Genomic DNA, 27983 nt, shown 5'->3' on the forward strand with positions numbered 1-27983 from the left:
CACGGTTAGCTCATCTTAAACTTACCATCTGGCAAGTCTCCTGAGAGGTCGTATCGCGCAACGAATCTAACTACCAAAGCTTCTCCTCTGCCGTCTTGCTTAGAGCCCGTGGCTGTTAGAGATGCTGCAGACAGTATGACATGGCTCCAATCTGTAAAGAGGCTCTATTCCCTCGATACTCTAGATACTCGTTTTGTCGTCCCGTCGTCTACTCCACCCAGAGATGCAGAGACGGAACTGAGGACCGATTCTACAAACCCTAGTTCGATCGCATCTTCGGCACCGGCTAAAGATGGGCAATCAAACTCTACACTCAAAGCTCGATCCGCTGGTGATGTTCAGTCGCCGTTGTGGAATACACCCGAATTCTATTTCTACTATTTTTGCTTCATAACGATTGTGCCATACATGTTCAAAACCGGATATGACGTATCGAAAAGTAGGTTGCTCCTCGCACACATTGAGCTGGGTTACTTTGCTCGATGTACAAAGTATATAAAGGATGTAGCTGATCATGTGATAGCGACACATCCGGGTTATCCACAGTACTCTCACCTTCTGTCAGAGGGATGGATCCCAGGCCGGAAGGTCGTAAGTATTTTGTTCCTCCTAGGCCAAATGTCTTGTTCTCAGTATTTCAGGATAATTCAGACGCTCAATATTCGTCTTTTCGAGACAATTTGCCTTACTTGGCCATCGTCTTAGTTCTTCATCCTGTACTTCGGAAGCTCTATGACTCCTTTTGGCGCTCAAATTCCTACATCGAAGTTAAAAAATCTAATGGTCACGGTCGGAATGGTCATCAGCTCACTATGGGTCTCACTGCGAGCGCAGCAGCAGATACACGAATGGCCCAGCGAATTACGTTCGACTTCTACTTCGCCCTTATGTTCATTGTGGCCTTGCACGGCTTTTCGTCTCTAAAGGTCCTATTGATTCTGCTGATGAATTACAAAATTGCGAAAAATGTGCCGAAGCAATACATTCCAACCTGCACCTGGATCTTCAACATTACGGTTTTGTTTGCGAATGAACTTCTGAGAGGTTATCCATTTACTTTTGTCGCTGCTTCAATTCAGGGCTCGGACAAAGCCTCAAGTGCCGTGCTGCTTGGTGAGTGGCTAGACTCACATGGCGGTTTGATCCCGAGGTGGGAGGTCTTGTTCAACATCACTGTGTTAAGACTAATCAGCTTCAACCTCGACTACTACTGGAGCATGAATATGCGAGGTGGAAGTGCCGTCGAGGTACGTTCTGGTGTATCAATTTGCTATGCATTGCAACTGATGTACCAAAGAAGAAACAACTTGATCCCTCTAACCTAAGCGAACGTGATCGTGTTGCAATGCCAGCGAAGAGCGAAGACTACAACTTCCGTAACTATTTGGCATATGTCCTTTATTCTCCCCTCTATCTCACGGGCCCAATTCTTACGTTTAACGATTACATCTCCCAGTCACGATATCAGACACCATCGATCAAGCTTGACAGAACCGTTCGCTACGCCATCCGATTTTTGCTCTGCCTCATTACCATGGAGCTTGTCTTGCATTACATCTATGCCGTTGCCATCTTCAATGCCAAGCCGGATTGGAACATGTACACGCCCATGCAACTCAGCATGCTCGGTTACTTCAACCTGCACATAATCTGGCTCAAGCTGTTACTTCCGTGGCGCTTCTTCCGACTTTGGTCACTTATCGATGGAATCGATCCGCCAGAAAATATGACAAGATGTATGAGCAACAACTACTCTGCGCTCGCGTTCTGGCGTGGTTGGCATCGGAGCTACAACCGTTGGATTGTACGGTACATCTATGTTCCTCTTGGTGGAAGTAGTTCTGATGGCCTGCTGGGCAAGGCGAGGAGCATCTTGAATTATCTGGCCGTATTCACCTTCGTGGCACTATGGCATGACATCAATCTAAAACTTCTCATGTGGGGATGGTTGATCACTTTGTTTGTCGTGCCGGAGATCCTAGCAACAATCTGGGGTCGGAGGTTTCGGTCGCAGCCGACAAAGTATCGCATTCTTTGCGGCATTGGCTCAGTGTTCAACATTTTGATGATGATGGTAGCCAACCTCGTCGGCTTTGCAATTGGAATCGATGGGCTCAAAGGCTTGGTCGCCGCAATTTTCGGCAGCTCGTGGGGTGCGGCCTTTTTGGCCGCAGCATGTGGCACCCTCTTCGTCGGCGTGCAAGTCATGTTTGAGGTGCGGGAACAAGAGAAGAGAGAAGGTATCAGGATGAAGTGTTGACCGAGATTTTTTGATGATACCAAAAAAATGTAATAATTAATTTACACCCAAGTTATGACTTTTCATGTCGTTGAACCACCGACAGTTAGCTCGCTCAACTATGCATTTCGTCCTTTATCACTCCAGAACGTCGAGTATTCCCGTTTCGGGACCCTTGTTCGCCACGACTGTTGCGTCCACCCCGTCGAGGTTTGTTTTGCCCAACTCTCAAGCCTTTGGTTCCTCTAAGTCCCATTTTATTCACGATGGCCGTCTCCAATTCCGGTATCTCCGGACAGTCCAGTCCATCCAAGGCGTATCTGTTTGCCTCCGCAACCAGATCTTCGTTGCTCCACCTGGTATACTTCTTCATCGCTTTATAATATCCCAACCATCCCTGGTATATCTTTGCCTTTTTCTCTTCGTCAAGGGTGTCTAATGCATCTTGGATAGCCGATGGAGCGACCTGAGCGTTGTATTCGGAGAAGTTGACATCTTTTATATCTCGCAAAAAGGATTTCTCGGCTTCGGCAAGTATCAGTATTCCTACGCCGTCAGCATCGGCACGAGCCGTACGACCCAGGCGATGGATGTACGATTCACGACTCATCGGCAAGCCAGCTTGAATAACGTGAGTAACGAGAGGAAAATCCATGCCGCGGGCGATTACATCCGTGGCAATGCAGATAGCATGCTTGGAGTTCCTGAAGATGTTGGTAGCAGCCGTGCGTTTGGGCTGCGACATTCGCGAGTGCATCGTCAGGATCGGAATCGTCGCTCCATATTTATGCTCAAGAATATGTGAGTAGAAGTCCGACAGCACAGCCGTCGGAGTGAAAATAATTGCCTTGAATTCTTGCGCATTCGAAAGCTCAGATGCGACAACAGAGACGAGCGTTGGGGCAACATCGTTCATGGTGCGAATGGTGAGGAGATACTGTTTGACCCTTTTGTGCATGTTGCCTTCGCCCTCGGGAATAGTAGATATGGTCAGGTAATCCGGCTTCAAGATAGTCTTCGCAATGGAAATGATCGAATCGGGGATTGTCGCTGAGAAGAGCATAGACTGGCGTTTTTCCTTTGGCGGAATGTGTGCAAGAATTCTCTTGATGTCCGGAAGGAAACCCATATCTAGCATACGGTCTGCTTCATCCAATACCAGGGTTTTCACAAACGAGAGCTGATACCTCATATGTTCATCTGAAAGGTGATCGAGCAGCCTCCCCGGCGTAGCAACAAGAATATGGCATCCGCTGTAAATCTGCTCACCTTCTTTATCCTTGTTCGTACCTCCAATCGCTGTTCGTACTTTAATTTGAGGAAACGTCGAAAGTAATCTTTTCGCTTCTGCGGCAGTTTGAATAACTAGCTCACGTGTTGGACTGAGTATGAGCACTGAAACGCTGACTGGCTCGGCGCGGAGCAACTTGTCGATAGCTGGAACCAGAAAAGCCATCGTTTTACCAGTACCAGTCCGAGCTTGGGCAAGCATGTCGACAGTCCCTAAGAGAGGTTCAATTGTTGCTGCTTGAATTGGTGTTTGGTGTTGAAATTTGAGGTCGTTGATGATGGTATTCAGGACTTGAGAATTGATCTTTCCCTTCAGCACCTCAAAAGATAGCCCACTAGGAATAGGCTCATCACTAGCGGATGCGAGACCAGACGAAAAGCCGTCATGGCTGCTAGAGGCTGCTATCTCATTATCCTCAGGCTCACTAGTGTTTGAGCTTACAATAGTTGCCATATCACTCTTTGACTTTCCATAAGAACTGTCTTTAGATTGACGGCCATGGATCGTTTTCTTCGACACGCCCTTGTTATTCGAAGTCCCGTGTTTGTGCTTACCCATATTGCAGTGTGGCACATGGAAGATCAGATTGATATGAGTGACCAGTCTCACCCTGCTTCGTGGGTCTTGTCTTAACGGTTGAGGTGCAAAAGTACTTTGATGTACCCTAAGCTTGGAGTTTGACTGGATCGTAGTAATGCTTCGATGAATTATGCCCGGTAATCTTTCAAGTATTTACACTTCAAGGCAGAAAATAGCGAAAGCGTGCGATGCCCAAATATCTTGAAAAAAAAATATACCACTACGGCTTAAGTTAGGCTAGGAGGAGGGGATGACGTCACGTGAAGCTCCGTGGGATCAAAGTGGATCACTCAAAGTACCTCGCTTCGCAACTTTGCACAATCACACTAGCCCTTGATTTATGATCATTGTTAGTTCGAAAGCCCGATGCATTGACATAAGTATATGTCCTTGTATGCGGAAGGCCTGTAGTTGCCAGGTCCAACGAGTTCAACGGTATGGGTGATTTTGAATTACTGATTAAGAGTTGGCCATGACTATGCTACTGTACTTTTCTATACTTCACGGCTACTGTAAAAGAGGTCATTTGAAGCACTCCTCCCACTTTCCGCCGGCTCTGGCAAAACTGAGGCTGTTGACGAAGGCACCAAGGCCACACATGCCGTTTGTATCAGAACCACACAGCGGCAACGGCACAACCCTATCGTTGACCAGAATTCTAACCCTCTCATGATCATCGGAAGTAGGAGAGCCGGCCTCACAATGAAGCTTCTCGATGTATACACGCGAAGCGAATGGCACAGTCCAGGACGCCGAGTAGCCATTGGTTTCTTCGGGACTACGCATAGTCAAGTTAGAAAGTGGAGCAGTATCAGCGTATATGCCAAGGGCAGCAAGGATGCTCGTCATATCGTTGTCATGGGTGAAGTCTGCATACAGTGTATGCTTTTCGTCAAGGGGAAACGTAACAGGATCAGAGTCTAATGTGGTGTTTGTGCTCGTATGGTCGTTCACAGGAGATTGTGTCATTCTGGCCAACAGCTCATTGACGAATCCGACGCCATTCGTGGCGCCGAAGTAGTTCCCGGGCCCAAAGCCGTACCACTTCCCCAGAGTCTCGTAGTAGTCATATTGCTGCCATTCACGCCGAGTAAAGAGATGGCAGATTGGCGAAATCGAGCCGACGGGGGATGCGACCGTTTCAAACGGGCACAGATCCATGAAGAAGATAACGTCTTCTTTTGTGAATTGAGCACCTGGTAGATCTTCTTGAAGACGCTTTTGTATTGGAGGTACAAAAACATCCATCCACTGGGACTGAGCATCTTTGCCAGTATCAGATGCAGGACCGTCCTCGAACGCCGTGCACAAACCATGACTCAAGGTATTGTTACTGCCGGGGGCTTCAGGAATGACGATTATTGGGTAGGGATAGTCATCATGTGCTCCGCTGTTGTCTGAATTCAGCGCCTGATGAAAGCCAAGAGTAAAGTTGGACGCCGAATCAACAACGCGCTGCTCACTTGCTGCGCGCACGAAAGGAGTCGTGCCCACTGCGAGATGCTTGTAACGCTCATAGAACTTGACACCACTATTCACCATCTGCTGCCGTCCAAGTTCCGTAAGAAGGTCAGCGCCGAGTGTGTATTTGTAGTCCACAAGGAAGGCGTACTTTCCGACGAAAGATGTGACGTTTGCGGTCAAATTTCCGACCAAATGAGAATAAATCGTTGTCTTGGAGGCCGTAGGATCGCGGGCTCCGTGTCGCGAGAGGACGTTGGCAAATGTGACCTTGCATTGGCATGGAATGTCGTCTGGAGCGGAGGAAGGTACGCTGAAGAAAGGTGAATACTGGCCCCACAGGTGACTGATTTCCGGGGAGCACTGGAAACCCTGCTGGACGTTATCGCAGCCTGAGAATAGCACAGTAGATGCTCTGCGATAATAGTCAGCGCTTGATAGGTCATTGCTACCCTGATCGGACAGCAAAGGGATCACCATGAGGGGAGACACACGCGCTCAACGCGGACGAGGCCATGGCGAGCAGGACACAAGCAGCAACGGCCATGGTAGCAAGAGAGCCAAGAGATCGTCTACGTGGCTCTTCAACGGACCCATCGTCGGCGGCAAGTCTCTCATATTTGTGGGAAGACGACAGCAGAAAGCTCATCGCGGCGGATTTCAGCCCATAGCGATGTTGTGACCCGGGGCATGCAAATTACGCTCAACGAGGAAGTGCATCGCCAAGTCCATCAAGGCGAATAGGCGATTCAGAAGATTTCTCGTGGATTCTTGTTCTGCCAGCAGAAGAAGGAGAATGTGCATGGGTTCATATTTAACCTACACGTGTGGCTTCTGTCGAGGTCGATTGGCGAGGTTATCGGGTTGGTCGTTGCGGCGAGCACGGGACGAGCCGCAATGTCCTTTTCCTCGTTGCGAGGACCGGAAGCCGACGTTTCCAATAGAGATTTATTTGTTAATATTAATATTAATATTAATATTATTATTTATTTTGTTCAGGACCTTGTATATATTGCAAAGCAGCCGTAAGACAGCGCTGTTCTCATTAGATTTGTTGTAGAGGCTTACGTGTGTGGTACAACTTCTGATTCCAGCACGCAGTGCTCCGATGTTAAAGGAGCTGGTCAACTTTCTTCGAGTGTTTCTGTTCCACAGTGAAACAAAATGTTTGAGCAGAAGCGCATACAGGCTTCCGTTGAGAGGGTCAAGCTCAGAGCTCAGGAAAGGTCTTCGAATAAGCGCTCGTTCTGCTCTGAGAGAAGACTCTGCCAGAGACGACTCGACTTTATCTTCGGATATTTAGAAAACAACGTAAATACCGAACCAGACATTGGGATTAAAAAAAAAAGACTACATCAGCGTAAACCCCAACGCAAGAACCATTCGTCATAACTGAAAAGACCTGATAGCCAAAGTCTACTTAGGTTGTACGAGAGACCAAGGCAGCAGAGCATCAAATCGGAGAATGGGAAAAGCAGTAGAAATTCAGACTGACACGACCGCGAGTTTTGATAAAGACAATGTGTCGAGATTTGGAATCATTGGAGAAATGAAATGAACTTCGAGCACACTTTGCAACATGCAATGCAAACGATAGTGTTTGAAGACTATCTAGGGCACATTTCCGGTTCATTCGTTTCGTGGTGTACAGAAGAAGGCATACCACTAGATAATGCCATGTGCATAATAATATGGCCGGAATATCCATCTTTGATTTCGTTCTTTCTTAACCAGTCCGCGCAAGGTTTTCCGGGGATTCGGAAGCCATATGTTGAGCAGATCAAGAGCCTTGTGACCATGGGCAGACAATCCATCGCTGATAAGATCAAGCAGTGACGTGCAGCAAGATTGCAGAATTCCCCGGTGAGACCAGAGGCGCTATGGCACCACCTCGTCGTAGAATACACGAGGCAGGAAAATCAACCCTGACGGCTCGAAGAGTGCGTTAGCTCTCCAACTCTCTGTCTTGAGCTTCTACCCAATCAAGCAGCTTCTTCGAGTCTGCTATGAGGCCGCAGATGGCGATGACGTGGAATTGGTTGTCTTTGATGGAGGACCAGCCTTTGGAGGAGGCGCAACTGCGCCACTAGGTTTGGGCGAAGACGTCGGATAGTCAACTTCGCGGGATTGCTTTTCTTGCTCCTGAAGGTAATCATCAAGACCACTTACGGCAGCAGCTGCGTGGTGCGCTCTGGGTTTGCGTTTGGTCGTGCCAGGCTGCGGTCCAGGCGAACTAGCTTTTGGCGGTGCTCCAGGAAGTGCCAAGTTGGCTGGGATCAGAAGATCTGCTGGGGATGAAACATCAGGCTGCACATTCTCCCCAATGGACATTCCTCGTTTCTCGTCGAAGCTGTTCGAAGCGGCAAACATGGTTTCCCCAGGAGCCGACGGAGGCTCCTCCAGAGATGCTGGGAGGCGATGAAGTGCACCATATCCCAAGGTGCAACCTAAAGCACCTTGACCGCCCCAGCTGTGAGATGGAATGATCTCAATGGGCCGAGTGACGTCGTATTCGTGGTTATAAACGAGCAGATTGATCGGCCTGTCCAAGTTCTTTGCTTGTTTAAGTAAGTCGCGTCAATGATCACCGGCATTGCATTGATGCATACCTCTTCTACCCACTGGCCAAGTCCACTTTCGCCGTGAATGATCATGTCCGGACTCCCGATCACGTAATCTCCATAAGGCAGGAGGCCAGCTAGATCTGCAGGCGAGTTTGGTGCGACCTCAAGAACATGCCACACATCTTCCGTGACTGACATCGGCATCCACTGAAGGCTCACCCCGAGCAGCGGATTTTCATGAGGAACACTTACGTATATTTCTCGAATACGTTGGCCCTTTGCACTCCAGACGCCTAGGCTTACGCTGGAGCCCGCGCAGTTGCGTATCTCTGTGATGAACAGATTTGGATCCGGGTTTTCCTTTTACACTCGTTGTCAGCATATTCGTTCCATCCGTCACTCAGAGCAGTCGTAGCCCACAATATTCCGGCCGTTAAGCCCGATTATGAAGTCGAACCACGGCTCCAGAGGCAGCTCAGCTTTCTTGTTTCGCAACACCTGGAATCCTGACGCAGTCCCTGTTCCCGGGCTTTGCTCCTTCGGCTCTTCGCCAAGCCGAGAGATGAACTGATTCAATCTGCTGAACATGATGGGGATCTCTCGCTTTCACGTAGTCTGGTAGTTACGTGCCATTGATCTTAACAACAAGACCGTATTACCACTTTAGGTCTAATGACGCTTTGACCAGTTTTGTGGCTCACTGCAAAACTCAATCTCTTGTTCTGCCCGTGCCTGGTGCCACCCGTGCGAGCTTGATGGCCGTGGCTTAAGCGCATAGCTGTTTTTCCAGAGTTGCCTCATGTCAAGCGCGAAGTCGAGAGAAGTCGTAGAACGGCCAGGCATTTAGAGCTGATGCGATGGTGAAGACGGCGGAGGCTTCAATGGCCGGCGTGAGCGCATATCTTGGCGCGCTCAACGAGGCAAATGGCAAGGTCGAGGAAGGAATATACTGCTACAAGCATGCATCGGAAGTGCCCGAGGACATCCAGAAGTCAGCCAAGCTCCGTCCTGGTTGATGTTTGATTCTGAGATCGAGACAGATATTGGCACCAACGGCATCGGATATTCTCCAAATATGACGAAGGAATCTGGATGACCAACAACGACTGGTTTGGCGTGACGCCAGAGCCCGTCGCCATGCATGTCTGCTCTTTCGTCCGTCCATATGCGTCGCTAATGAGATAGCTTGCAGGAAAATAGCTGAACATCTTGCTCAGATGGCTTCTCCAGAGAAGACAATCATCATTGACGCGTTCGGCGGTGCCGGCGGCAACAGTATAGCCTTTGCTCTGTCCAAACGGTGGAAACAGGTTTTCTATATCGAAAAGAACCCGCTGACACTGAAATGTGCACGCCATAACGCCGAGGTATACGGAGTCAAGAACAAGATCGTCTTCATACAGGGCGACTGCTTCGAACAGCTTACACTGCGATTTCAAGGCAGGCGTCGAGAAGCAGTACTATTTGCGAGTCCCCCATGGGGCGGGCCAACCTATAAGGGCGACGAGATCTTCGACGCGGAGAGAATGGAGCCGTATTCGCTAAGAAAGTTATATGACGCTTTCACGAAGATCTCGCCAGACTTGGTGTTATATTTGCCGCGATCAACCAACCTTAACCAGGTCGCGAAGTACGCCAACGAAGAAGATCAAAAGACTCAGGTCATCCATTACTGCGTAGATGGCGCCAGCAAGGCAAGTTTACTGTTCTCCGTCGTCGAACAAGGTCAGCTGACGAGAAAAGGCGCTTTGCGTGTACTACGGAAACTTTTTGCGACTACCCTGAGCCTAGATCTCACAGCATGCCAGTTCAAATCCCATTCTTCCGCAGGACTACTGCGTCCAGTTGTTTCTTGTATCACCCTGTGCCAGGTTGAGCTTCAATTGCGTGTGTTTTCCCCAGAAACAAAAGTGTTCGATTTGTGATGCCTGAACTCGATGTTGTTGCCTGAGGCGCCATAGGCCCCCAACATGTACCGCGAGTTCAAGCCATTAAGCTCTCGCATCTCGCCTCTGTATGTAGAAACACCTAAATGGTCTGCACCAGAATATCTTTCGGCACATCCAATCGTCAGAATGTGCTGATGAATGAAGTGATCTGTTCATAAGCAGCGGTTTTCTATGCGACGACACAGCACATGCGTCACATCGCAGCGACGACGCAAGCGCTGCGTTCGCGCATGTCCACGCTGACCATCAACGTCCTTGCATAACCAGTTGTCCTTTGCCATTTTCTAGATGGAAAATTTCCCATCAGTCAGCCCGTCACAAACGAAGCCGAAGGACGCCTTTCACGCTGACGACCCAAATCCAAAGATGCCGCACGCCGTTTCCGAAGACGACAATGACGAAGGGAAGCGGCTGAGCGATGCCGACGACGAAATCATCGCACAGCTGCTGGCCGGTTCGGGCCAGGCCAATGACGCTCTTGCTGGATTGAATGACGACTTTGAAAATGAACCTGGAGAGAAGGCAGACGATGCACTGGACTATGGAGACATTTCAGACGACGATCTGCCCGATGAGGAGGATGCTGCTCCTTCGTTGTCCAACGGGCATGCTAGCCACGCGCTGGAAAACGAGGGCAGCGGGGACTTTCTCGACGACGGAGACCTGTTTGGAGATCCAGACATGGAAAAAGATCTCTTCGGTGGAGATGGAGACATGGAAATTACAGACCCCGCGAAGCCCGACCATCAGATCAACGGAGACTCCGCACAAGATACGCAAAAGATGGAAACTTTTGAAGATGACCTCTTTGGAGAAGCTGAAGATCTCCCGTCAGAAGAACCGGCCACTGCCAAATCTGTCGCCCCAGATTCAGATGACGATGAGGACATGGATCCTGCGGCACGCGAACAAGCTCGGTTGTTCAAGGAGTCCAGGGAACGCGAAGATAGGCTGAGAAGAGGTGGTCTAGACCCAAGTGCCATCGTTGTGCCAGTGTCTGCGTCACATCAAGACACCATCGACGCCTATTTTCCGGACTACAACAAGGAAGAGATGCCCGACTTCTCCAAGTTATTTTTCCGCCGTCGGGCCCATTATCTCAGAAAAGCTCCCCTCAAGCAGCCCGCTAAAGTTCAGCCCACGCGCGCTAATATTGAAATAGAAGCGGATCAAGAGCGTTCATTTAAGCTCAGCAATGGCTCGCAAACCCGCAAGCGTATTAACGAGGAGGCAACTGATGACGGTTTACTTTTCATACATTACAATGATCGGGCAGATCGACTCAACGATCACCAAATCGAGATGGTTCCGCTTGAAGATGACGAGAAGATCGGCGGGGTGTCGGTGCAAGACTTAAGAGTTCTGTGTGAAGACTGGGATAGCCTGAGCGTCAAAGAAGTCGATTCGGATCACGAGCTGACTTCGACCGTGGACATCTTTATGGGCAATGGGATCACGGAACCTCCAATGAAGAAGCGAAGAACTTCCCTCGACGGCTTGTTCGAGTCGATAAACCGCGACGAGTTTCCAGTCCTCGATGACCCAGAGGAACTGACTGCGAAACTTGCAAAGCAGGTGCCGTTGGACCTTAACGATTCGCGGCTCCTCTTAGACTTTGCACAGCCTTCGATACATCGTTTGACCACCCAATCCTCTTTCGGTCGTCGGCGCGAAGCTGGAGGTGTATCGAGTGCTATTCATAAGAAGTTCAATTTCTCCAACGACGAGGAGTATGAGCGTCTGATCAAGGAGAATTCGATACGCGGAGCTGTTGGCAACATACCAATTGAACACAGTGGGCCCGCTCGACGTTTACAATACCCCTTTTACAAAACACAAATGAGTCTTCGCGAGCAGCGGAATTTCCATCGTCCTAGCTTGCATTTCCCTCCCAACAGCAGGATCATCGTGGATCGACGGTTGGAGCACCGTAAGGTCAAAGATATGCGGAAGCAGACGATACAGCAGACCTTTGCCGAGTCCAAAGACCTCACCTTTGCCGACAACAGTTCGATGCTTCTTCTAGAGTACTCCGAAGAAATGCCGCTTATGATGTCGAATTTTGGCATGAACAGCCGCATCATCAATTATTACAGGAGGAAGGATGAGAACGACAAGTTCAGACCAAAGGAAGACATCGGTGAGCCGAGAGTGTTGCAAGAAAAGGACCAGAGTCCCTTCGTGAAGTTTGGCTTTGTGGATCCTGGCCAGACTGTGCCGACCGTACACAACAATCTGTATCGCGCACCCATCTTTAGACATGAGCCAAGGCAGACCGATTTCTTGGTCGTGCGTCGGCAAACAGGTGTCTATGGCACTAACTATCATCTTCGCAACATCGAGAACCTACACGTCGTTGGCCAACAGTTTCCCTTCGCAGAAGTTCCTGGTACGCATGGACGAAAAGTCACTTCAACACAGAAGGCTCGCATGAAGATGATTGCGTTTCGCATCTACGCAAAGAAGCTCAAAACACGTAGTCGACAACCGTACGTGCCTCATTCTGTCATCACGATGCATTTTCCCGGTAGTGATGTGGCTCAGAACCGCTCCAAGATGCGTGAACTCATGCAATACAACAAAGACCACGGCACCTGGGAACCCAAGCCTGGAGATGAGAAGTTCTTGGACATGGACTATTTGCGCAACGAAATCAAACCTGAGGACATTTGCTTGATCGACTCGATGCAAATAGGGGCTCGTCAAATGCAGGATGCAGGTTTTGATATCAAACAGATCGAAAACGATAAAGATGACGCGGGAGAGAATCTGTCCTTAGATGCACAGCTTGTACATTGGCGGGCAACGAAGAATTTTCTTGCCGCCTGTGGTGACAATGCCATGATTGCATTACACGGCGAGGGTGACCCTACTGGTAGAGGCGAAGCTTTCAGTTTTGTCAAAATCAGTATGAAAGGTGGGTTCCAAGCACTGGGCGCCAGCGCGAATGACAAAGTCAAGTCCGCGCAAAAGGCTGACCAGAGTGGCCACAAATACAACGTGCGTGACCAAGAAGATGCGTATCATGCCGCGATTCGGCATATCTGGGATGCTCAGACACGCTCGCTGAGCATGACCGAGGCACCGGATCTTGACGTAGAAATGGACGACAATATCGACGCGCGCATCGAGCGGAACAACACAGCTGCTACGTACGGCCGCACACCACGTTCTGAGGCGCCTGGGACACCAGGATACTTTCCTCGTGCGTCTGATATTGATGACTCAGTGTCTCACATCTCCGGTTCCCGGGTTTCTGCTTCTGATCGACAGCTCTTCGGAGCTTCCGAACGTGTGCTCAAAGTCACACGGCGCCGTCGCGATCAGTACGGTGAATGGATCACGGAGACACAAATCATCGACGATCCTGTGGTTGCACGCCAGTACAAAAAGAAACACGACATCAAACACAAGGAGAAACTCGAGCAGCAGATACGAGAAGGTGGTGCCGGCGGGAGCAGTGGTGCTGGCGGTCTGACAGCCGAGGAAAGGAAAGCAGCTGAAGAGGAATTGGCACGACTGCAGAGAAACATGGATCGCAGGAAAGTACGCGAAGCTCAAAAGGCTGCTAAGGCCGCCATTAAAGAAGGCAATATCAGTTTGGATGGAGAGAACAAGGTGCTTCCGGGACAGACGCAAAGGAAATGTGCAAATTGCGGGCAGTATGGCCACATCAAGACCAACAAAAAGTGAGTGTCTCCCAAGCGCAGGGAACAGGGAAGACGTACTAACGATACATCGTCCAGATTATGTCCTATGCTCAATGGCACGTGGCCTGACGGCGTTCCACCAGGCGCTGATGGAGGCATGGGCATTGGTACACCCGCAACACCTGCTGCTGGTTCGGAAGCGCCAACTCCTGGGGCTGAAAGACCCATTCCGAGGATGAGCACCAGTTTCCAATTTTGAATTGCGGTGCATTGCAAAAGGCGTGGGCATCATGTACTGGACTGTGTAGGCTTTACTACAGTGTGCCCGAGGGGCATGTTTTGAATTTGCAAAATTACATCTTTACCAGCTACAGCAAGCGTGGGCAAATATGGCGGCTAGACGATCGGGCGCCTAGCCTTTGAACGGGAGGAGAATACTGTTGTGCGCTTGTCGCGGCTTTATAGATATGATATACCCGTTTCCTTCGTAGCATCAGCGCACGTTCTATGTCATACGATTCTATGTTGCAAGCAGCGTTGGGGTCCGAGATGGTCGCTTGAATTTGATATCAAGAGTGTACTGTGCTTATGCCGTAACGACATTACTGCTTGGTCGAGTAGTAGAAGGAGACATGACGGCATGAGGTCGGTGGAAAGGGTCTTGTAGATTGTGTGCAGTCCTTGACACCGAAGCCTCGAGGCAGGGACATGTTTGTAGATGGCGTTCCCCACACGTTCGACCGGCTTGAGAATGACGTCGCCAATGATCAAGCTGGGCCTAAGCACGTACAGGAAAGGTGGAGGTCTGCGAGACTGGAACAGTCTAGTTGAACGTGCTCAGCTTCAAGTCGGCTCGACTCACCTGACTGGCCGAGTCTTGGTGGCGCTGAAGCCAAGTTCAGTTTAGCAGCAGCTCAAGGGAAACTCGCGTCCCGTCAACTGCTGGTCATCCCAGTGAACATGCTGCGATAACACCCGTCTTTTGCTCGCCGTCGTGATTTTCGCCCTTTTCTCGATCGCTCCGCCGCCCTTCGAGACCGTAGCCGCAACGGATATTGCATTGCATGGTGTCCAAGCTTCGCCCGGCATCCTGACAGCGGTCAGAAGAGCTAGACTTGAACCACCCCGCAAGGAAGACTCGGCTTCGTGTGGAGGACCAGTGGCCCTCTCGACCCCCGTTTCCTTGCTTTGGACTTGAAAGACCTTGGACTCGAAAAAGAAATACGGGATGGCTGATCACGACCATGGACATTCTCCACGCGACCGCACGTCGTCGTCGGGGAGCAGCAATGCCGCGTTTCCAATGCTTCAAACGGCGCCCAGCGGAGGCCATTCGAAATCGCCGCCCATGAAGCTTCCCACTACCCCGTCTACGAGCCACCGCAGTAGCTTAGCGGAGAATCTGCGCGGGCATCCCACCAGCCCCAGGCAGGCCCATCGCTCTCCTAGCCTGTCGCAGCAGGCGTTCATGGAACTCATCAATAACCCCCCGACGAAACATACACACGAGGGCGAGGAGAGCAAGTACGCGGGAAGAGATTGGAAGACGATACGGGTGGGAGAGGTGGTTGATCTAGAGCTTGTGCGCTTTGCAGAAATGGATACCAGCGTCGAAGAGGCCACCAATGTGAGTTAGGTACCGCAAGCAGACCGACAGCAGGTGCTTCAGCCGGCTAACAATTTCCCTTCTGTTAAGATTTTGATTACAAGCGGGAGTCCGAACGTGGTCCTGCTGAGAGACAGCAAGACTTCGAGAAAACCGATCGGCACATTTGATTACAATGATCTTAACGCGTATCTTCTTCTCGTCGTGGGCCTGGCACAACCTGAGGATAGACAGTCCTTCAAAGAGCTGGCGCAGAAGGGACGGGAAGGGAAGCCCATTCCTCTACGCGACGTCAAGGATCTCAGCAAGAAAGAGCCCTTGTTCACTTTGCCTCACTCGGCCGACCTGACAAAGGCAATTGAGATCTTGGGCAGCGGCATCCATCGCATCGTCATTGTAGACGAGAAAACTGGAGATGCCGTCGGCGTCTTGACGCAGCTACGGATGGTCGAGTTTTTCTGGGACAATGAGAAGCATTTCAAGCCGCTGCAAGAGCTCTATCAGGCCACACTAAAAGATTTGAACATCGGCGCATACAGTGTTTTCGCCATTAAGTATGCCGATTGCTGTCTGGGTTACGACTGTGACTAATTAGCGACGACAGCGGTGACAAGCCTCTAACGGACGCACTCGAGCTCATGAACAATGAGGGTATAACCTCATTACCAGTCCTCGACAACCAGAATAACGTCATCGGCAATATTTCTCATGTTGACGTTAGGGTACGTTCTTGTTCCCCCACGTCTTGCATAGTTGGGTCTTGCTAAGTTCGATTACAGCTACTCACAAAGAACACGGCCCTTCCCTTGCTTCGCTCTTCGTGTATACACTTCATCTCTGTCATCCTTTCGGAGCGTGGTGTGTTTGACGGCAAGGACTCATACCCAGTATTCCATGTAACACCTTTGTCGACACTGGCACATACAGTTGCCAAGCTCGTGGCTACCAGATCACATCGGTACGACTGCTCTTGTTCACATCGGCTGAAACAAAGAAGACATTGCTGATAGAGATTCCGTAGCATGTGGATCGTCCAGCCTCCATCTCCTGCATCCTCCGCCTCCGCCACGCCTTCGATGACTCCTCTTGCTACAACAGCGCCTTCAAGTGCCCTCTCATCTTCCCCATCGTCCTCCACCGTCCTCCCTCCGCTGACTCCCTCGCATGCCGGGCCGCCATACACTACACATCCGGTTTCGTCAACCTCGGCTGTAACTGCCAGCGCGATCCCCGGGGCAACGCTCTCCGGCCGCTTATCTGGTGTGGTATCACTAACAGATGTCTTGAATTTGTTTGCCAAGGCATCAGGCCTGAATCCGCACGACCCGGGCGAGGTTAGGCAGATGAGAAGACGAAGCTCAAGCGCGAGTGCGACCCGAAGAAGCATTGAGAGCTCAAGAAGCGAAAGCGTCGGGGCAGGAAGCAGTATTGCAGGGAGCAGGAGGGGCAGCGTCAGCGGTAATAGAAGAGCTCCTGTGTAGCAACTCGCGCACATTGTCGCTGGGCCATTTTCGGAGTTTTCATAGATCGAAAAGCCACTTTGCAGCTTAGGGTTTCCAAGTTGCAGATCTGCTTTCTAGGCGAGAAAGAATTGAAGGGTTACGCACCGGCGTTTGATTGGTAAATGGTTTAAAGATTTCTGGCCACTTCATCAGCGGACTGTGGCTCCGACGCTGCTCTCTCATTTTTTCCCTAATTTGAGCGTTTAGTTTGTGATGGTCTAGAGGTACGAATTATGCAAAAAGAAATATAAATATATATGTGTATGTATGTATCAAAGCAGCTCGCCTGTTACCTTCCCATCAGCACCAGATTCGGACCATGTTTGTGTCAATCACGTAGCAGCACGTCAGCTGGGAGCAGCAATAGTAGCTTCCGCCTAAATTCTCTGCGCAAGGATAACATACCACTCCTTCGCTCGCGTACCTTATCTGCACGCGAATGGCTTCCAGCTGATAGTAAGATCTAGCAGAATGATATGTTGACGTCAAGGATCTTCGAAAGCCGGTTTGCCAACAATCATGGATGCGCGCCAGGTCTTATTGACCTCAAATCTGAGATTACGACTTGATTGAAATGCTTCTGGAAAGTTTGATATTGATTCTTCCTGCCGTTTTAGCCAGGATGCTCTGGCAAAGGTGCTGAGGGGTGTTGGACTGCTTCATGTCTAATTTTTGTTTTTGAATTTATTTCTAATTTTTTTTTTTTTTTAATTTCTCATGACTTCCTAACTTCAGACTCGAACAATCTGTCTTCTAACTCTCCAACACCAGCAAGACTAGGCTTAAACGACTCGTGCTCGTATCTTTGTGCGTCAAATTCAACTTTGATGATTCCTACCTCAATCTGAAGAAAAATCAAACAGAATGGGTTTTGGCTCTTTTCACTGTCTAAATTTTGAAAACACCGATGATTTTGACAAAGATGCAAGCTGACGAGGGGTCTTTCTGCTTTCTTTCTGTGGTACGGCTACCCCTATGATTCGCCAATGTGCCAATTGAACCTAACTGTCTTATGGGAAAGACGAACTCGCACCCTCCATACTCGAGCCAACGTGTTCATGGTGTAAATGTCGGTGGAAACTTTCCTCAAGTATCTTGTATACTTTAGTTCAGCCTTTCAACATAGTAGGATTATCTGGACTCTGCACAAGACCATTAGGGGTCAATTCCATAAGCGTGAGCTCTTCTGAGACGCCATAGCCAGTTCCCTCGAGGTATACAGCTTCTGGAGTCTGATTTCTTCCTTGCAAAAAATGAAAGACTAAGTTTTGAGTATGATTTGATGCAAGGAAGCTGTGAGAATATCTTAAGACTAAAGGTAGCTCTTGTATACCCGACGGTCTTGACACGATTCGATCAATGGTAGCGTGAAGCATGTACCAGAGGAGTATCTACGATATACGAACCCTGAACTTGAATCGTTTGGTTCTAGATACTCTATGACGTCTGCAAAGGCCATCATGCCAGTTAGCCGTCATCATGGGAAGTTCTGGGCTTCTGGAGGATTTATGTCCCCTGGCGTCAGATTCTAGGTTCATGTGCAACTTCATCTGCCTTTCCATCGGACCTGGAACGATGTGGCGGGAGGTTTGGGGGTTTCAGCTCTCGAAATTTATCGTGACCATGTGACTGCGCCAGTTTCATCATTGTGGGCCATAAATGGATGATAATGTAAGATAAATCAGTACACAGAAGTGGTATGTCATGGTAGTATAGTGATGTCGATTTAGCAGTAAGAGAATCAAGTCGAAATCCTATCTTGAAGTGGTATGTGTGCAGTCTTGGCACGGAGATTGTTGACACGAAAGAGACTTTACATAGATATAAGTTGCACCATGCAACTTCACTATCAACAAGTTCAGAATCCGATATGGTCTAGTGGCTAGGATCACCCGCTCTCATAGCAGAGCACGTGCCGGGTAGGCCCGGGTTCGATTCCCGGTATCGGAATTATCTTTTTTTGTCTTTTTTTCGACTTCTAAACTTTTCATACCATTCTCCATACTCTCACTTTATTTTTGAATTCTCCTTGCGACAATATGGCAATCCGATATGGTCTAGTGGCTAGGATCACCCGCTCTCATAACAGAGCACGTGCCGGGTAGGCCCGGGTTCGATTCCCGGTATCGGAATACTTTTTTTGTCTTTATTTTCATTTTTCTTCTTTTCTCTTTAACCTCTGCTCGGTTTTTTTAATGGATTTTCTTCATTGGCACTCGTGACATTAAAGAAATAACTTATAGCTAGACGGATTTATTCATAGGATATAGCATCTGTACTCACTTTTTTCTTACACGCAAGTGCAACAGTTGTCACAGCCACCATCATGGCGACACCTACACTTCTGCCTTCAGACATTGCTTCGTCTAGACCTGTTCTCCAAGATGATGCAGTGACAATTCCAGCCCCGACGCATGCGGAGTTCATTGCGCACTTTGGAGACGCATTCCCAGCGCCGGTCTATTTACAATCTGAGTATGGGCAGACCGCGGTGTACGTCTTATCACCAGTGGATAAATCCTACCGTAGCCACTCACGCTGTCCAATCTTGCTGGTTCACGGCCTCAACACACCGGCTTTGGGCATGCTCCCTCTTGCCCACAGGATACAGTCCTTTGACCCCACTGCTGAAATTGTCCTCTTTGATCTGTGGGGCCACGGGCTATCCTCGACACCGCTCAGCCCTCATACGCCTTTCCTCTTTCACTTTCAGATATTGCAAGTGCTGAGCTATATGAACTGGACATCCGCGCATATTGTAGGCTACTCCTTCGGCGGTTCGACTGTGGCAAGCTTTGCCTCCGTTGCTCCTTGGGCCCTGCTTTCCGTAACACTTCTAGCTCCGGTAGGCTTACTTAGCAAGGAGTCATTCAACACTGAGCTACAAGATCTATTAGAGCAGCCCGCCGGGAGGGAGAACCAATTGATGGAAGCTGTGCTCTCTTGGCTTGAAGGCGGTCCGCTGGTCGTGCCCGACGACTGGTGGCACAGAACGCGGCAGGGCGAAGTTGTGCCTGAGGCATTCAGAGGGTGGGAGCTGCGCCAACACCGCGGATATACATACAGTGTATTGAGCATGTTCCAGTACGGCGGTTTGACTGGGCGGGAGGAGACGTTTCGCAAGCTTGCGAATCTGCCGGTGAAGAAGATGGTGATACTGGCAGAGTTGGATCAGGTATGTAGCAAAGAGCTGCTGGATTCGGTTGGCATCCTTGACGTCGTCGTTCTCGCTCATGCCGATCATGGGTTTGTTCGCAGTAAAGCGGAGGAAATCGCGAGCATCCTGAACAAATTCTGGCTGGCTAAGCATACTCTGGGCGAGAATCTACAGTGCTAGAATGATTGCGAACTTGGACAAATTCCATTAGCTTTGAAGCTGCGATTTCAGTAGTTCAGAAATGTTTTTTTCCTCACGAGCACATATACCTGTTCCTATTATTTCTGCGGCTGCAACTGGCAAGTGCCGAACAGCTTTGCGACATGTGGTTTGGCAGTAAGTCAACGTATTTCAGAGACGTGAAAAGGTGTGAGCTAGCTCCCGGTCCGAACGCGGTCCTGTTAGGCGATAGCTTTTCCCTCGTGGAGAACCTCTAGAAAGAAGCACGAACATCAGTTCTTGCAGAATTAAAGAAATGCCATGTTCAGCTTCATTGCATCCCCGGGCGACTTCGCTTGCACGTGCTGTTCTTCAAGTCCAACTTGACAGACGAAGGGAACGTGCACATCCTTCACGTCGATCATTCAAGATTTGCAAGTATAATTTACACGACGAATCAGCGTCAGAGAACAGGAAGCAGGCTTTAAATTTCCAGCCTATTCAGGACATCAAACGCGTCAGCGAGTCAGTTCATTGTCCCTGAGTTCTGTGCTGGGACCTTGGGCCAAAATATAAGGTCGTTTCTGGGGGCGGGATGTCGTGTTTTTGAGATCTCGCAAGCACGTTTGCCAAGCTTACAGATATGAGAGCCCTGCTTCTATTGATACTTACGTTCGCCATATGGTACGATCGCTTTCCTTGCACTTTTGAAGACTATTCTGACTAACTGTGATAAAGTCGTGCGCAAGAACTCGGCGCTGTTCTTGTCCCTATCTTAACCGCGGCGGCAGAGCCGATGCTGGCGAAGAGGCTTGATACTTCACCTCAAGCAACAGCAAGCAGCGTCGTTGATCCAGTCACTCCTACTGCCTCGGCGCTTGAGACTTCATCGCCAACTGCAGTGGTAGCGACCATTATCGCAACCGAGCCTTCCATATCGCTGCTTGGAACGTCCTGCGCCCTGCTGGACATTGGCTGCGTAACATCGGCTCTTATAGGTGCTTCAACAAGGATTCAGCAGACCTCTGTCCAAGAAACAAGCGCGCCGACAACGACCAGCAGCTCCAGTACTGGCGGTCATCAGGCCGTACGATGGACTGGTGGGCTCATCACCGGCTGGCTGGTAGCCACAATCTGGCTCCAAACAATCCTTTGATCATCTGATCCTGTACGTTAAGCTTGGAGGGGCTTCAGGTGAAATTCAGAGATTTCGAGAGAGTTATGGCTCTTTGCGAATTAATGCTAGGGTTTCACATGAAATGTTTCGCTTCGCCATTTTCATCTTCTCAAGCGGTGTTCCGAAGGAGTGCGGTAGAGACGACCTGTGGCAGTACAAATGTATGGGGAGTGGGAGTTGCGTAGATCTCAGCATGCGCAGCGTATCTCTCTGAATCTGTCCCCAACCCTAGCCGAAGCGCTCGCAACGAAGACGTGACTTGAGGCTTCGCGACAAAAGCTTCCGTGGAAAGCAGGAGAAATCTCTTACGCGACCGGAGTGCATATTGTTGTCCATCCTCATGGCTCGTCGTGCCTGCAAGACATCAAAACGGCATATAGTCTTCGTGAGCTATATGTATGATTTGGTCCCAAGAACAGGTCACTGCCTTTGCTCATGAAGGCGTAGGAGCAAAAACTGCGGAACTAGACATTGCTTGGAGGAAAGATAAATTGTTGGCGAGTCTATGTCGCAATGTAGATAATCCTAATATATCCGACTCCAGGTTCTGCTACTCATCATATCTCTGCCTCACAATGCTTGGCCAAAGGAAAGGAATCAGAATTGCGGAATGTAGTGGTGGCTTCACCGATCGCCAAGGCTTCTTCCTGAGCATGGCAAGGTGCGATGTCGACGCTATCAATAAGCAACCCAAATCGCTCAACAGGCTGGCTTTTGATTTTATGCTTCCTCAAGATTGGCGACCGGATGTGCGAATGCACAATGGGTTGGCATGGCGCTATCAAGGCTGAAGCTGTAAGGAATAGCACAAATATTGCTCAGCATGTTGCTCTATTTGATTCCCAGCTTCATGGACGCTTTCACCCTTGCCTTGCCGACTATAGAGCAAAAGGAATCAAAGTGTCTGTTAATTTTGGTGTTAGAGACACAGAAATGCTGGCTAAGCTTTTCCACAGAACTTGCCGAGAGAGAGGAAATGGTCTGCATTAGGCCTATATATCAGATCTGAGAGAATGGACATCAGACAGAATTCTTGCTAAACTCGTTTCAAACAGCTAACTTTGCAACAAACCGTTCATGCTACTGTACTTTATATCTATTTTTCTGTCGCCAAATCCTTTTGATAATGTAACGACTACGAAGGGAAAAGACATAAGTTCTAGCTGCTACCGATGACCATGCGATCCCAGGATGGACGAGGATACAGCAAAGGAATTATGACTGCGGCCTCTGCATGGCAGTTTATTGAAACGGAACGGAATCTGCGCTGAAAACTACGGGTGAACCGGCCGATTGCGTCGCCTCAAGTCCGGCAAGTGGAACGTGGTCAGCTTACCACTTGTCTAAGGTCAGCTCACCGCTTGTTTAAGGTCCGCCGACCTACACCCTCCATTCATAGCTTTGAATACGCATTTTACTCATTCACTGTGCGATCGTGAAAATACACACAGTGATGGGCATCTGTCTGTCCCTTTCTCGCACTGGGAGCCCATCCGGAGGTGGAAGGTTTGGTGGAAGAATCAGGGAAGATGACTAGCGATCTCGGCATTCGTGCTAGCTTTACAAACGAGGACCTCCCAGAACCCCATCCCGCTCAAACATTGGATCTTGTGCATATTGATATTCAACTAAAGCTACTTTAGAGATGGCATTCAACGGACGGCCAAGGGGCATTGAATGTTATTATCCGACTGCTAAAGGAATTAGACAAAGTGTCCTCCGTTGGCACTTGAGCTAATATTGACGCTGTTTAGCCGATAGGGCGAGCCTAAACTTGTACAACCACATGAAAACTACCCATTACGTACAACCAGCCCCAGGCGATCTGATCGCAGCTCCAGCTTCGCGGGCTCTTATTGCATCGCATTTGGTAGGCCATAGCGGTCTGCCGTCTATCTACAATGGGTTCTTGTACGCTCCGTACTTCTGATTCTCTTCGAAACATGCGGTCAGAACCGGTGTGGTCATGATCACCTGGCATTTTACCGCGATTTACCGCCGCACTGTCTTCTTGTGTTTTAGGTAAGGCTCTTCTTCGTCGGCTCCTGGTCATGGGATAGAGAGTAGGAAAAGAGATATATCTCATCACTCGGAGAGACGCGGGAATTAGAAACCGATCGGCTCTTGCCGTTATCATGCAGTTGACAGCTTCGCGCTGTGTACGGCCTTGCCGTACTATAGAGCTGGCGCCCTCGTAAAACCTATCTCTTAAGACTGAATCTGCTAAAAGTAGTCTTGTAGGTGAAGCGCTTAAGTTACCGTTATACATCTCTTTATTAGGTAGCTGCTGCGTAACTCGTCTGCTTAGCACAATGGTATCAACAGCTGACACCATGCACTCCCCCAGTCTCTTCTAGTGTACATGTTCCATTTGTAACCACTGGCGTGCTCTCGCTTAGGGAGACCGTAAAGTTCTTGAAGTCAACATTGTAGCACGGGTTGCGCTTCGAGCATGAGACAGACAGCGTCTGTGGCGTCTTCGCCGTAGTTGTGTTGAGCCAGCCTGTAAAATTGACAAAGGCGACATTCGACACCTAATGACAGCATCAGTACGAGAACCCAGAGGGGGGTAAGGATAAAGCAACGTACCAGCATGTTCGAGGTACCAGCAAAGCTGCCATTGTTCCCACTGTTCTGGCTGATAGCGGCAGCAATATTCGCACCTTCAATCCTGAAGTTGCTGAACAGCACGTTGGTAACGCTGCCCCAACCGCCGCCTCTCGGCAGACCACCACTCTCATAGCTACCCTGTCCCGTGCCCTGCGGTGCAAGCTCCCCTATCCAAGTCTTGATATAGGCACCATTGCCCATATCCTCGTTGTATCGCAAGATGTGTACATCGTCAATAACAACATTTGCCACCGAGCTGTCTTCGAGGTACTGCCCCAGCGATCCGATTGCCATACCGTTGCCACCGCGGCATGTGGCGTTGCGAATGTTGACGTTATAGCTACGAGGTTTGATTGCCACACAGTCATCACCGCCTTGGTAGACGAAGTTCTCGAGCCAGATGTTATTGACATCCATTGTGTCTAGAGCACCATGTCAGTATCTCCCAGTGCCCATTTTGCGCACAGGAGCTTACCAAATCCATCGGTGTTCTGAACCCAGTTCTTTCCCCACGGCGCCTTCGTTGCGGTCGCATTGCAGTATATCTCGTTGAAGGCCATATTTGTTCCATTCATAATGTTCAGTGACCACAGCTGTGGTTGCTTAACAAAGAATCGATTCACCGTCACATCGCTCACGTTCCAGAACACCAACGGCATCGGTCGCCCAGGCTGCGTGACTCCCTTGTCCGCACTGTACCATACATCACCGTTACCATCGATGCCGCCCGTACCATATCCGTCAATGTGGATGCCATCGCCTGTGAGAACAAAGCCCGCCCAATGGTTCTGAAACTCAATGTGGTACGAATTGTTGCCCCAAGCAGTGATGTTATCGGAGTACTGCCAGATACCACGCCACTCGATAACAACGTCATTAACAATCGGATTGAGCTTGGAGTTGATCCAGTACGTTTGCCCTTCAGGAAAGACGACGCGTCCGCCGTTGCCGCACTGTTCGAAGGCCTTGATGATCTGAGGCACATCGTCTTGCTTCTTGCCAAGAGCCTGTACAGTGCATGTTTTCCTGCTGTCGATCGAGGCTTGCGATGGCACTCGTGGCTTGATTACATTTCCATGGATGCAAGACACCAGAGTCACAATGCTGCTTAAGAAGGTAGCCCTCATGTTGTAAAGTGCCGTCCAAGCTTTTCCTCAGATCTGTCTAGGAGCGCTGTTTCTAATCCTTCGACCATCCCAAACCTCTTTGTACAGAATAAAATTGCGGTCTCCGCAGTAGAAATGCCCGATTGTTACCCCAATACGTCAATACAAATCTCCGCACCAATATAATGATCGCCATGGAAACTTGTTAATCAGGCACACAGTTTGGATAAGTCTGCAAGTGCACGCAGCTTCAAATTTTCCATCAATCAGAGCGAAAGGAGTTTACAGTTAAAATCAAGGTAGCATGCTGGAAATCTGAATAACATCTCCGATGCTATATCGAGGTTGGCAGACTAGACGGTCGATCTCTCGGGCCATATGTCGCCGAATGTACCGTTCGTGTGGGGTTAGTCCGTTCCCCGAGCGGGGTGACCCGGGGCTTGCGTTGGAGCGGCCAAAACAAAGGTACATACTCAGCCTTGCCCTTGGAAATGAACGAAGGTGTGATCTTTGATTGTTCACGTAGCCTCACAACATGTGGTGGGAACCTCTCATAGTGCTGTTTTCTGCAAGACTCGTCTGCGCGGGATCTTGTTGGCGCAGTACTCAATGCACTGGGCCCTCTCAAGCACCATTTCCTAGCGGTCCATGGGAAGATTACATATACTCTCCATCGAGCAGGACAGTATCGCCCTCCTCAGTAATAAGCTGGCCAGCTCTCACGTCATCAGTATACAACGGATCTGTCCACCTTCAAGGCAATGGCTCCCTCGTTACCCTCGACTTCGGGAAAGAAGTTGGCGGCATCGTCTCCTTCGACTACAGCAGCACCGGTATCAGCTCTAATGCTTACATTGGTCTCGCCTTCTCCGAGTCTAAAAAGTTCATCGGTGAATGGTCCGACTCGTCCAATGGCAGATTTGTCGGTCCAGACGGCGCAATCTATGCTTCATGTGGAGCAGCAGCGGAGTGCAGCAGCGGATCCTACATCATGCCCGACAAGTACTTACGTGGCGGCTTCCGCTACCTCACGCTCTTCCTTGTGACTAATAACACCGCGGAAACACTCCCAATGACCATTAACAACCTGAAGCTGGAAATTGGATTCGCGCCCACATGGTCAAATCTGCGCGCTTATCAAGGCTACTTCTACTGCAGCGATGACTTGCTAAACAAGATCTGGTACTCTGGTGCGTATACCCTGCAAACCAATGCAGTGCCCACCAACACAGGGCGCCAAGTTCCCATGCTCTCCTCCGGCTGGGCCAACAATGCCACGTTGTCCAATGGCTCGACAGTAATCGTTGACGGCGCGAAGCGTGATCGTGCAGTCTGGCCGGGTGATATGGGCGTTGCCGTCCCTTCCAGCTTCGTCTCGCTTGGCGACCTCGACAGCGTGCGGAACGCGCTTCAGGTCATGTATGACTACCAGAATGTCACGACTGGTGCATTTGATGAGAGCGGACCGCCCCTGAGCCAAAAGGGAAGCGACACGTACCATATGTGGACCATGATCGGAACGTATAACTACGTGTTGTACTCTGGTGATTTCGCATGGCTAAAACCTGTATGGGGAAAGTACCAACACGCCATGTCATTTGTCCTCGCCAAGATCGATGACACAGGATTGATGAATGTGACAGGGACGAGGGACTGGGCGCGCTGGCAGCAGGGTTGGCATAATACGGAGGCAAACATGATTCTGCACCAGACACTTACAACAGGCGCAAAGTTGGCGACATGGCTCAACAACAGCACGCTCGCGACCGACTGGAGCGCTCGTGCCACCGCCCTTGCCGCAACAATCAACTCACGAACCTTCGACGCAAAAGCAGGAGCGTATCGCGATAACGACACAACTACAGAATTGCACCCCCAAGACGCCAACTCGCTCTCCTTGCTCTTCTCCGTCGCTTCCGCCAATACGACTTCTGCCATCGCGACCTCGCTCAAGCGAAACTGGACGCCCCTAGGCCCCGTAACACCTGAACTGCCACACAATATCTCACCTTTCATCTCTAGCTTTGAGCTTTTGGGCCGCCTCACGATCCGCGATACCTCGTCTGCTTTGTCCCTACTGCGGACATTGTGGGGATGGATCGTGACGAACCCTCTGAGCACCGAGTCCACACTGCTCGAGGGTTTCCTGGCGAATGGCTCGTTTAGCTATAGAAGTGATAGGGGGTATGACTATGACGAAAGCTATGTTTCTCACGCGCATGGTTGGTCTTCGGGGCCAACGAGCGCCTTAACGAATTTTGTGCTGGGCTTGGACGTGGTGGAACCTTCAGGCAGTGCTTGGAATTTGGCGCCGCAAGTCTCGGGCACAGGTCTAGCGTTTGCGGAAGGTGGATTCGTAACGCGATTGGGGAAGTTCTGGGCTAGATGGGAATTTGCCGACAAGGATAATAGTACTATACTGCTGCGCTGGTCGACGCCTGTGGGGACCAAAGGCACGGTAACGGTACCTGTTGGGGTGGAGAGTGTACCGGAGGATGGTTGCATGATCAGTACGTCTGTTTATGGCGAACAACTTGCGTCCAGATCTGTGGAAGGCGGTAACGGAACACTTTCTTTCAATATTTCTCCTACTACATTCTAAAAAGCGAGCATTGGCCAAGTAACTGGACTAGTATTATGGATTTGAACGCACCATGCAAAGAAATCCCTACCATTCAGCTCAATATTTATATATTTCAGAGGAGATGCAGAACGAACGGTAGCGACTACTCAAGTACTGTGTTCTGAATCGCGTCATGGTTTCAAGTTTTACCCATACCCCTGCAAGTGACAGCCCCCCTAAGGTCTAGTCCACCGTCGCATGGTGACCACGCGGCCTTAGGGTTAGGGTTAGGGTTAGGGTTAGGGTTAGGGTTAGGGTTAGGGTTAGGGTTAGGGTTAGGGTTAGGGTTAGGGTTAGGGTTAGGGTTAGG

General features: G+C 49.9%; 9 protein-coding genes and 2 non-coding genes across 14 annotated transcripts; 8 read left to right on the forward strand and 3 right to left on the reverse strand.

Annotated features, from left to right (window-relative positions):
* The first annotated feature begins 51 nt into the window (after nt 1-51).
* On the forward strand, nt 52-2356 carry PV09_08115. 2 transcript variants are annotated; one of them, XM_016361970.1, is made up of 4 exons: nt 52-439; nt 524-591; nt 642-1247; nt 1298-2356. In XM_016361970.1, the coding sequence occupies exons 1-4, from the start codon at nt 136-138 to the stop codon at nt 2258-2260; spliced, it is 1941 nt and encodes a 646-aa protein (XP_016210276.1). In that variant the 5' UTR covers nt 52-135; the 3' UTR covers nt 2261-2356. The 2 variants fall into 2 exon arrangements, with proteins under 2 accessions (XP_016210276.1, XP_016210277.1); XM_016361971.1 differs by having other exon boundaries at nt 524-1247.
* On the reverse strand, nt 2250-4306 carry PV09_08116 (uncharacterized protein). Its single transcript, XM_016361972.1, has one exon. It carries the CDS (start codon nt 4086-4088, stop codon nt 2355-2357), a length of 1734 nt encoding a protein of 577 aa, XP_016210278.1. The 5' UTR covers nt 4089-4306; the 3' UTR covers nt 2250-2354.
* Nucleotides 4307-4533: 227 nt separating this feature from the next.
* Nucleotides 4534-6447, reverse strand: PV09_08117. 3 transcript variants are annotated; one of them, XM_016361975.1, is made up of 2 exons: nt 6394-6447; nt 4534-5985 (listed from the first exon to the last, which is right to left on the reverse strand). In XM_016361975.1, the coding sequence occupies exon 2, from the start codon at nt 5649-5651 to the stop codon at nt 4632-4634; it is 1020 nt and encodes a 339-aa protein (XP_016210281.1). In that variant the 5' UTR covers nt 5652-5985; nt 6394-6447; the 3' UTR covers nt 4534-4631. The 3 variants fall into 3 exon arrangements, with proteins under 3 accessions (XP_016210281.1, XP_016210279.1, XP_016210280.1); XM_016361973.1 differs by having other exon boundaries at nt 6065-6447; XM_016361974.1 differs by having other exon boundaries at nt 4534-6447.
* A 477-nt stretch (nt 6448-6924) lies between these two features.
* PV09_08118 (uncharacterized protein) lies at nt 6925-8803 on the reverse strand. Its single transcript, XM_016361976.1, has 3 exons — nt 8555-8803; nt 8180-8494; nt 6925-8123 (listed from the first exon to the last, which is right to left on the reverse strand). Exons 1-3 carry the CDS (start codon nt 8720-8722, stop codon nt 7575-7577), a joined length of 1032 nt encoding a protein of 343 aa, XP_016210282.1. The 5' UTR covers nt 8723-8803; the 3' UTR covers nt 6925-7574.
* Nucleotides 8804-9015: 212 nt separating this feature from the next.
* On the forward strand, nt 9016-9919 carry PV09_08119 (uncharacterized protein; the record flags this gene model as incomplete). The annotated part of the gene is made up of 4 exons (XM_016361977.1): nt 9016-9125; nt 9175-9273; nt 9327-9828; nt 9878-9919. The coding sequence occupies 4 exons, from the start codon at nt 9016-9018 to the stop codon at nt 9917-9919; spliced, it is 753 nt and encodes a 250-aa protein (XP_016210283.1).
* Nucleotides 9920-10371: 452 nt separating this feature from the next.
* On the forward strand, nt 10372-13992 carry PV09_08120 (uncharacterized protein; the record flags this gene model as incomplete). The annotated part of the gene is made up of 2 exons (XM_016361978.1): nt 10372-13772; nt 13830-13992. The coding sequence occupies 2 exons, from the start codon at nt 10372-10374 to the stop codon at nt 13990-13992; spliced, it is 3564 nt and encodes a 1187-aa protein (XP_016210284.1).
* Nucleotides 13993-14666: 674 nt separating this feature from the next.
* PV09_08121 (uncharacterized protein) lies at nt 14667-17122 on the forward strand. Its single transcript, XM_016361979.1, has 5 exons — nt 14667-15360; nt 15430-15893; nt 15944-16061; nt 16119-16297; nt 16361-17122. The coding sequence occupies exons 1-5, from the start codon at nt 14962-14964 to the stop codon at nt 16818-16820; spliced, it is 1620 nt and encodes a 539-aa protein (XP_016210285.1). The 5' UTR covers nt 14667-14961; the 3' UTR covers nt 16821-17122.
* A 1583-nt stretch (nt 17123-18705) lies between these two features.
* On the forward strand, nt 18706-18791 carry PV09_08122. The gene has a single exon. It is a non-coding gene; the product is annotated as a tRNA-Glu (tRNA).
* Nucleotides 18792-18887: 96 nt separating this feature from the next.
* PV09_08123 lies at nt 18888-18973 on the forward strand. Its single transcript has one exon. It is a non-coding gene; the product is annotated as a tRNA-Glu (tRNA).
* Nucleotides 18974-18988: 15 nt separating this feature from the next.
* On the forward strand, nt 18989-20251 carry PV09_08124 (uncharacterized protein). The gene has a single exon (XM_016361980.1). It carries the CDS (start codon nt 19168-19170, stop codon nt 20176-20178), a length of 1011 nt encoding a protein of 336 aa, XP_016210286.1. The 5' UTR covers nt 18989-19167; the 3' UTR covers nt 20179-20251.
* A 311-nt stretch (nt 20252-20562) lies between these two features.
* On the forward strand, nt 20563-21839 carry PV09_08125 (uncharacterized protein). The gene is made up of 2 exons (XM_016361981.1): nt 20563-20841; nt 20896-21839. The coding sequence occupies exons 1-2, from the start codon at nt 20801-20803 to the stop codon at nt 21311-21313; spliced, it is 459 nt and encodes a 152-aa protein (XP_016210287.1). The 5' UTR covers nt 20563-20800; the 3' UTR covers nt 21314-21839.
* The last annotated feature ends 6144 nt before the right edge of the window (nt 21840-27983 follow it).

Source organism: Verruconis gallopava, assembly GCF_000836295.1.
Source record: "Verruconis gallopava strain CBS 43764 unplaced genomic scaffold supercont1.36, whole genome shotgun sequence".
Taxonomy (NCBI): Eukaryota; Fungi; Ascomycota; class Dothideomycetes; order Venturiales; family Sympoventuriaceae; genus Verruconis; species Verruconis gallopava.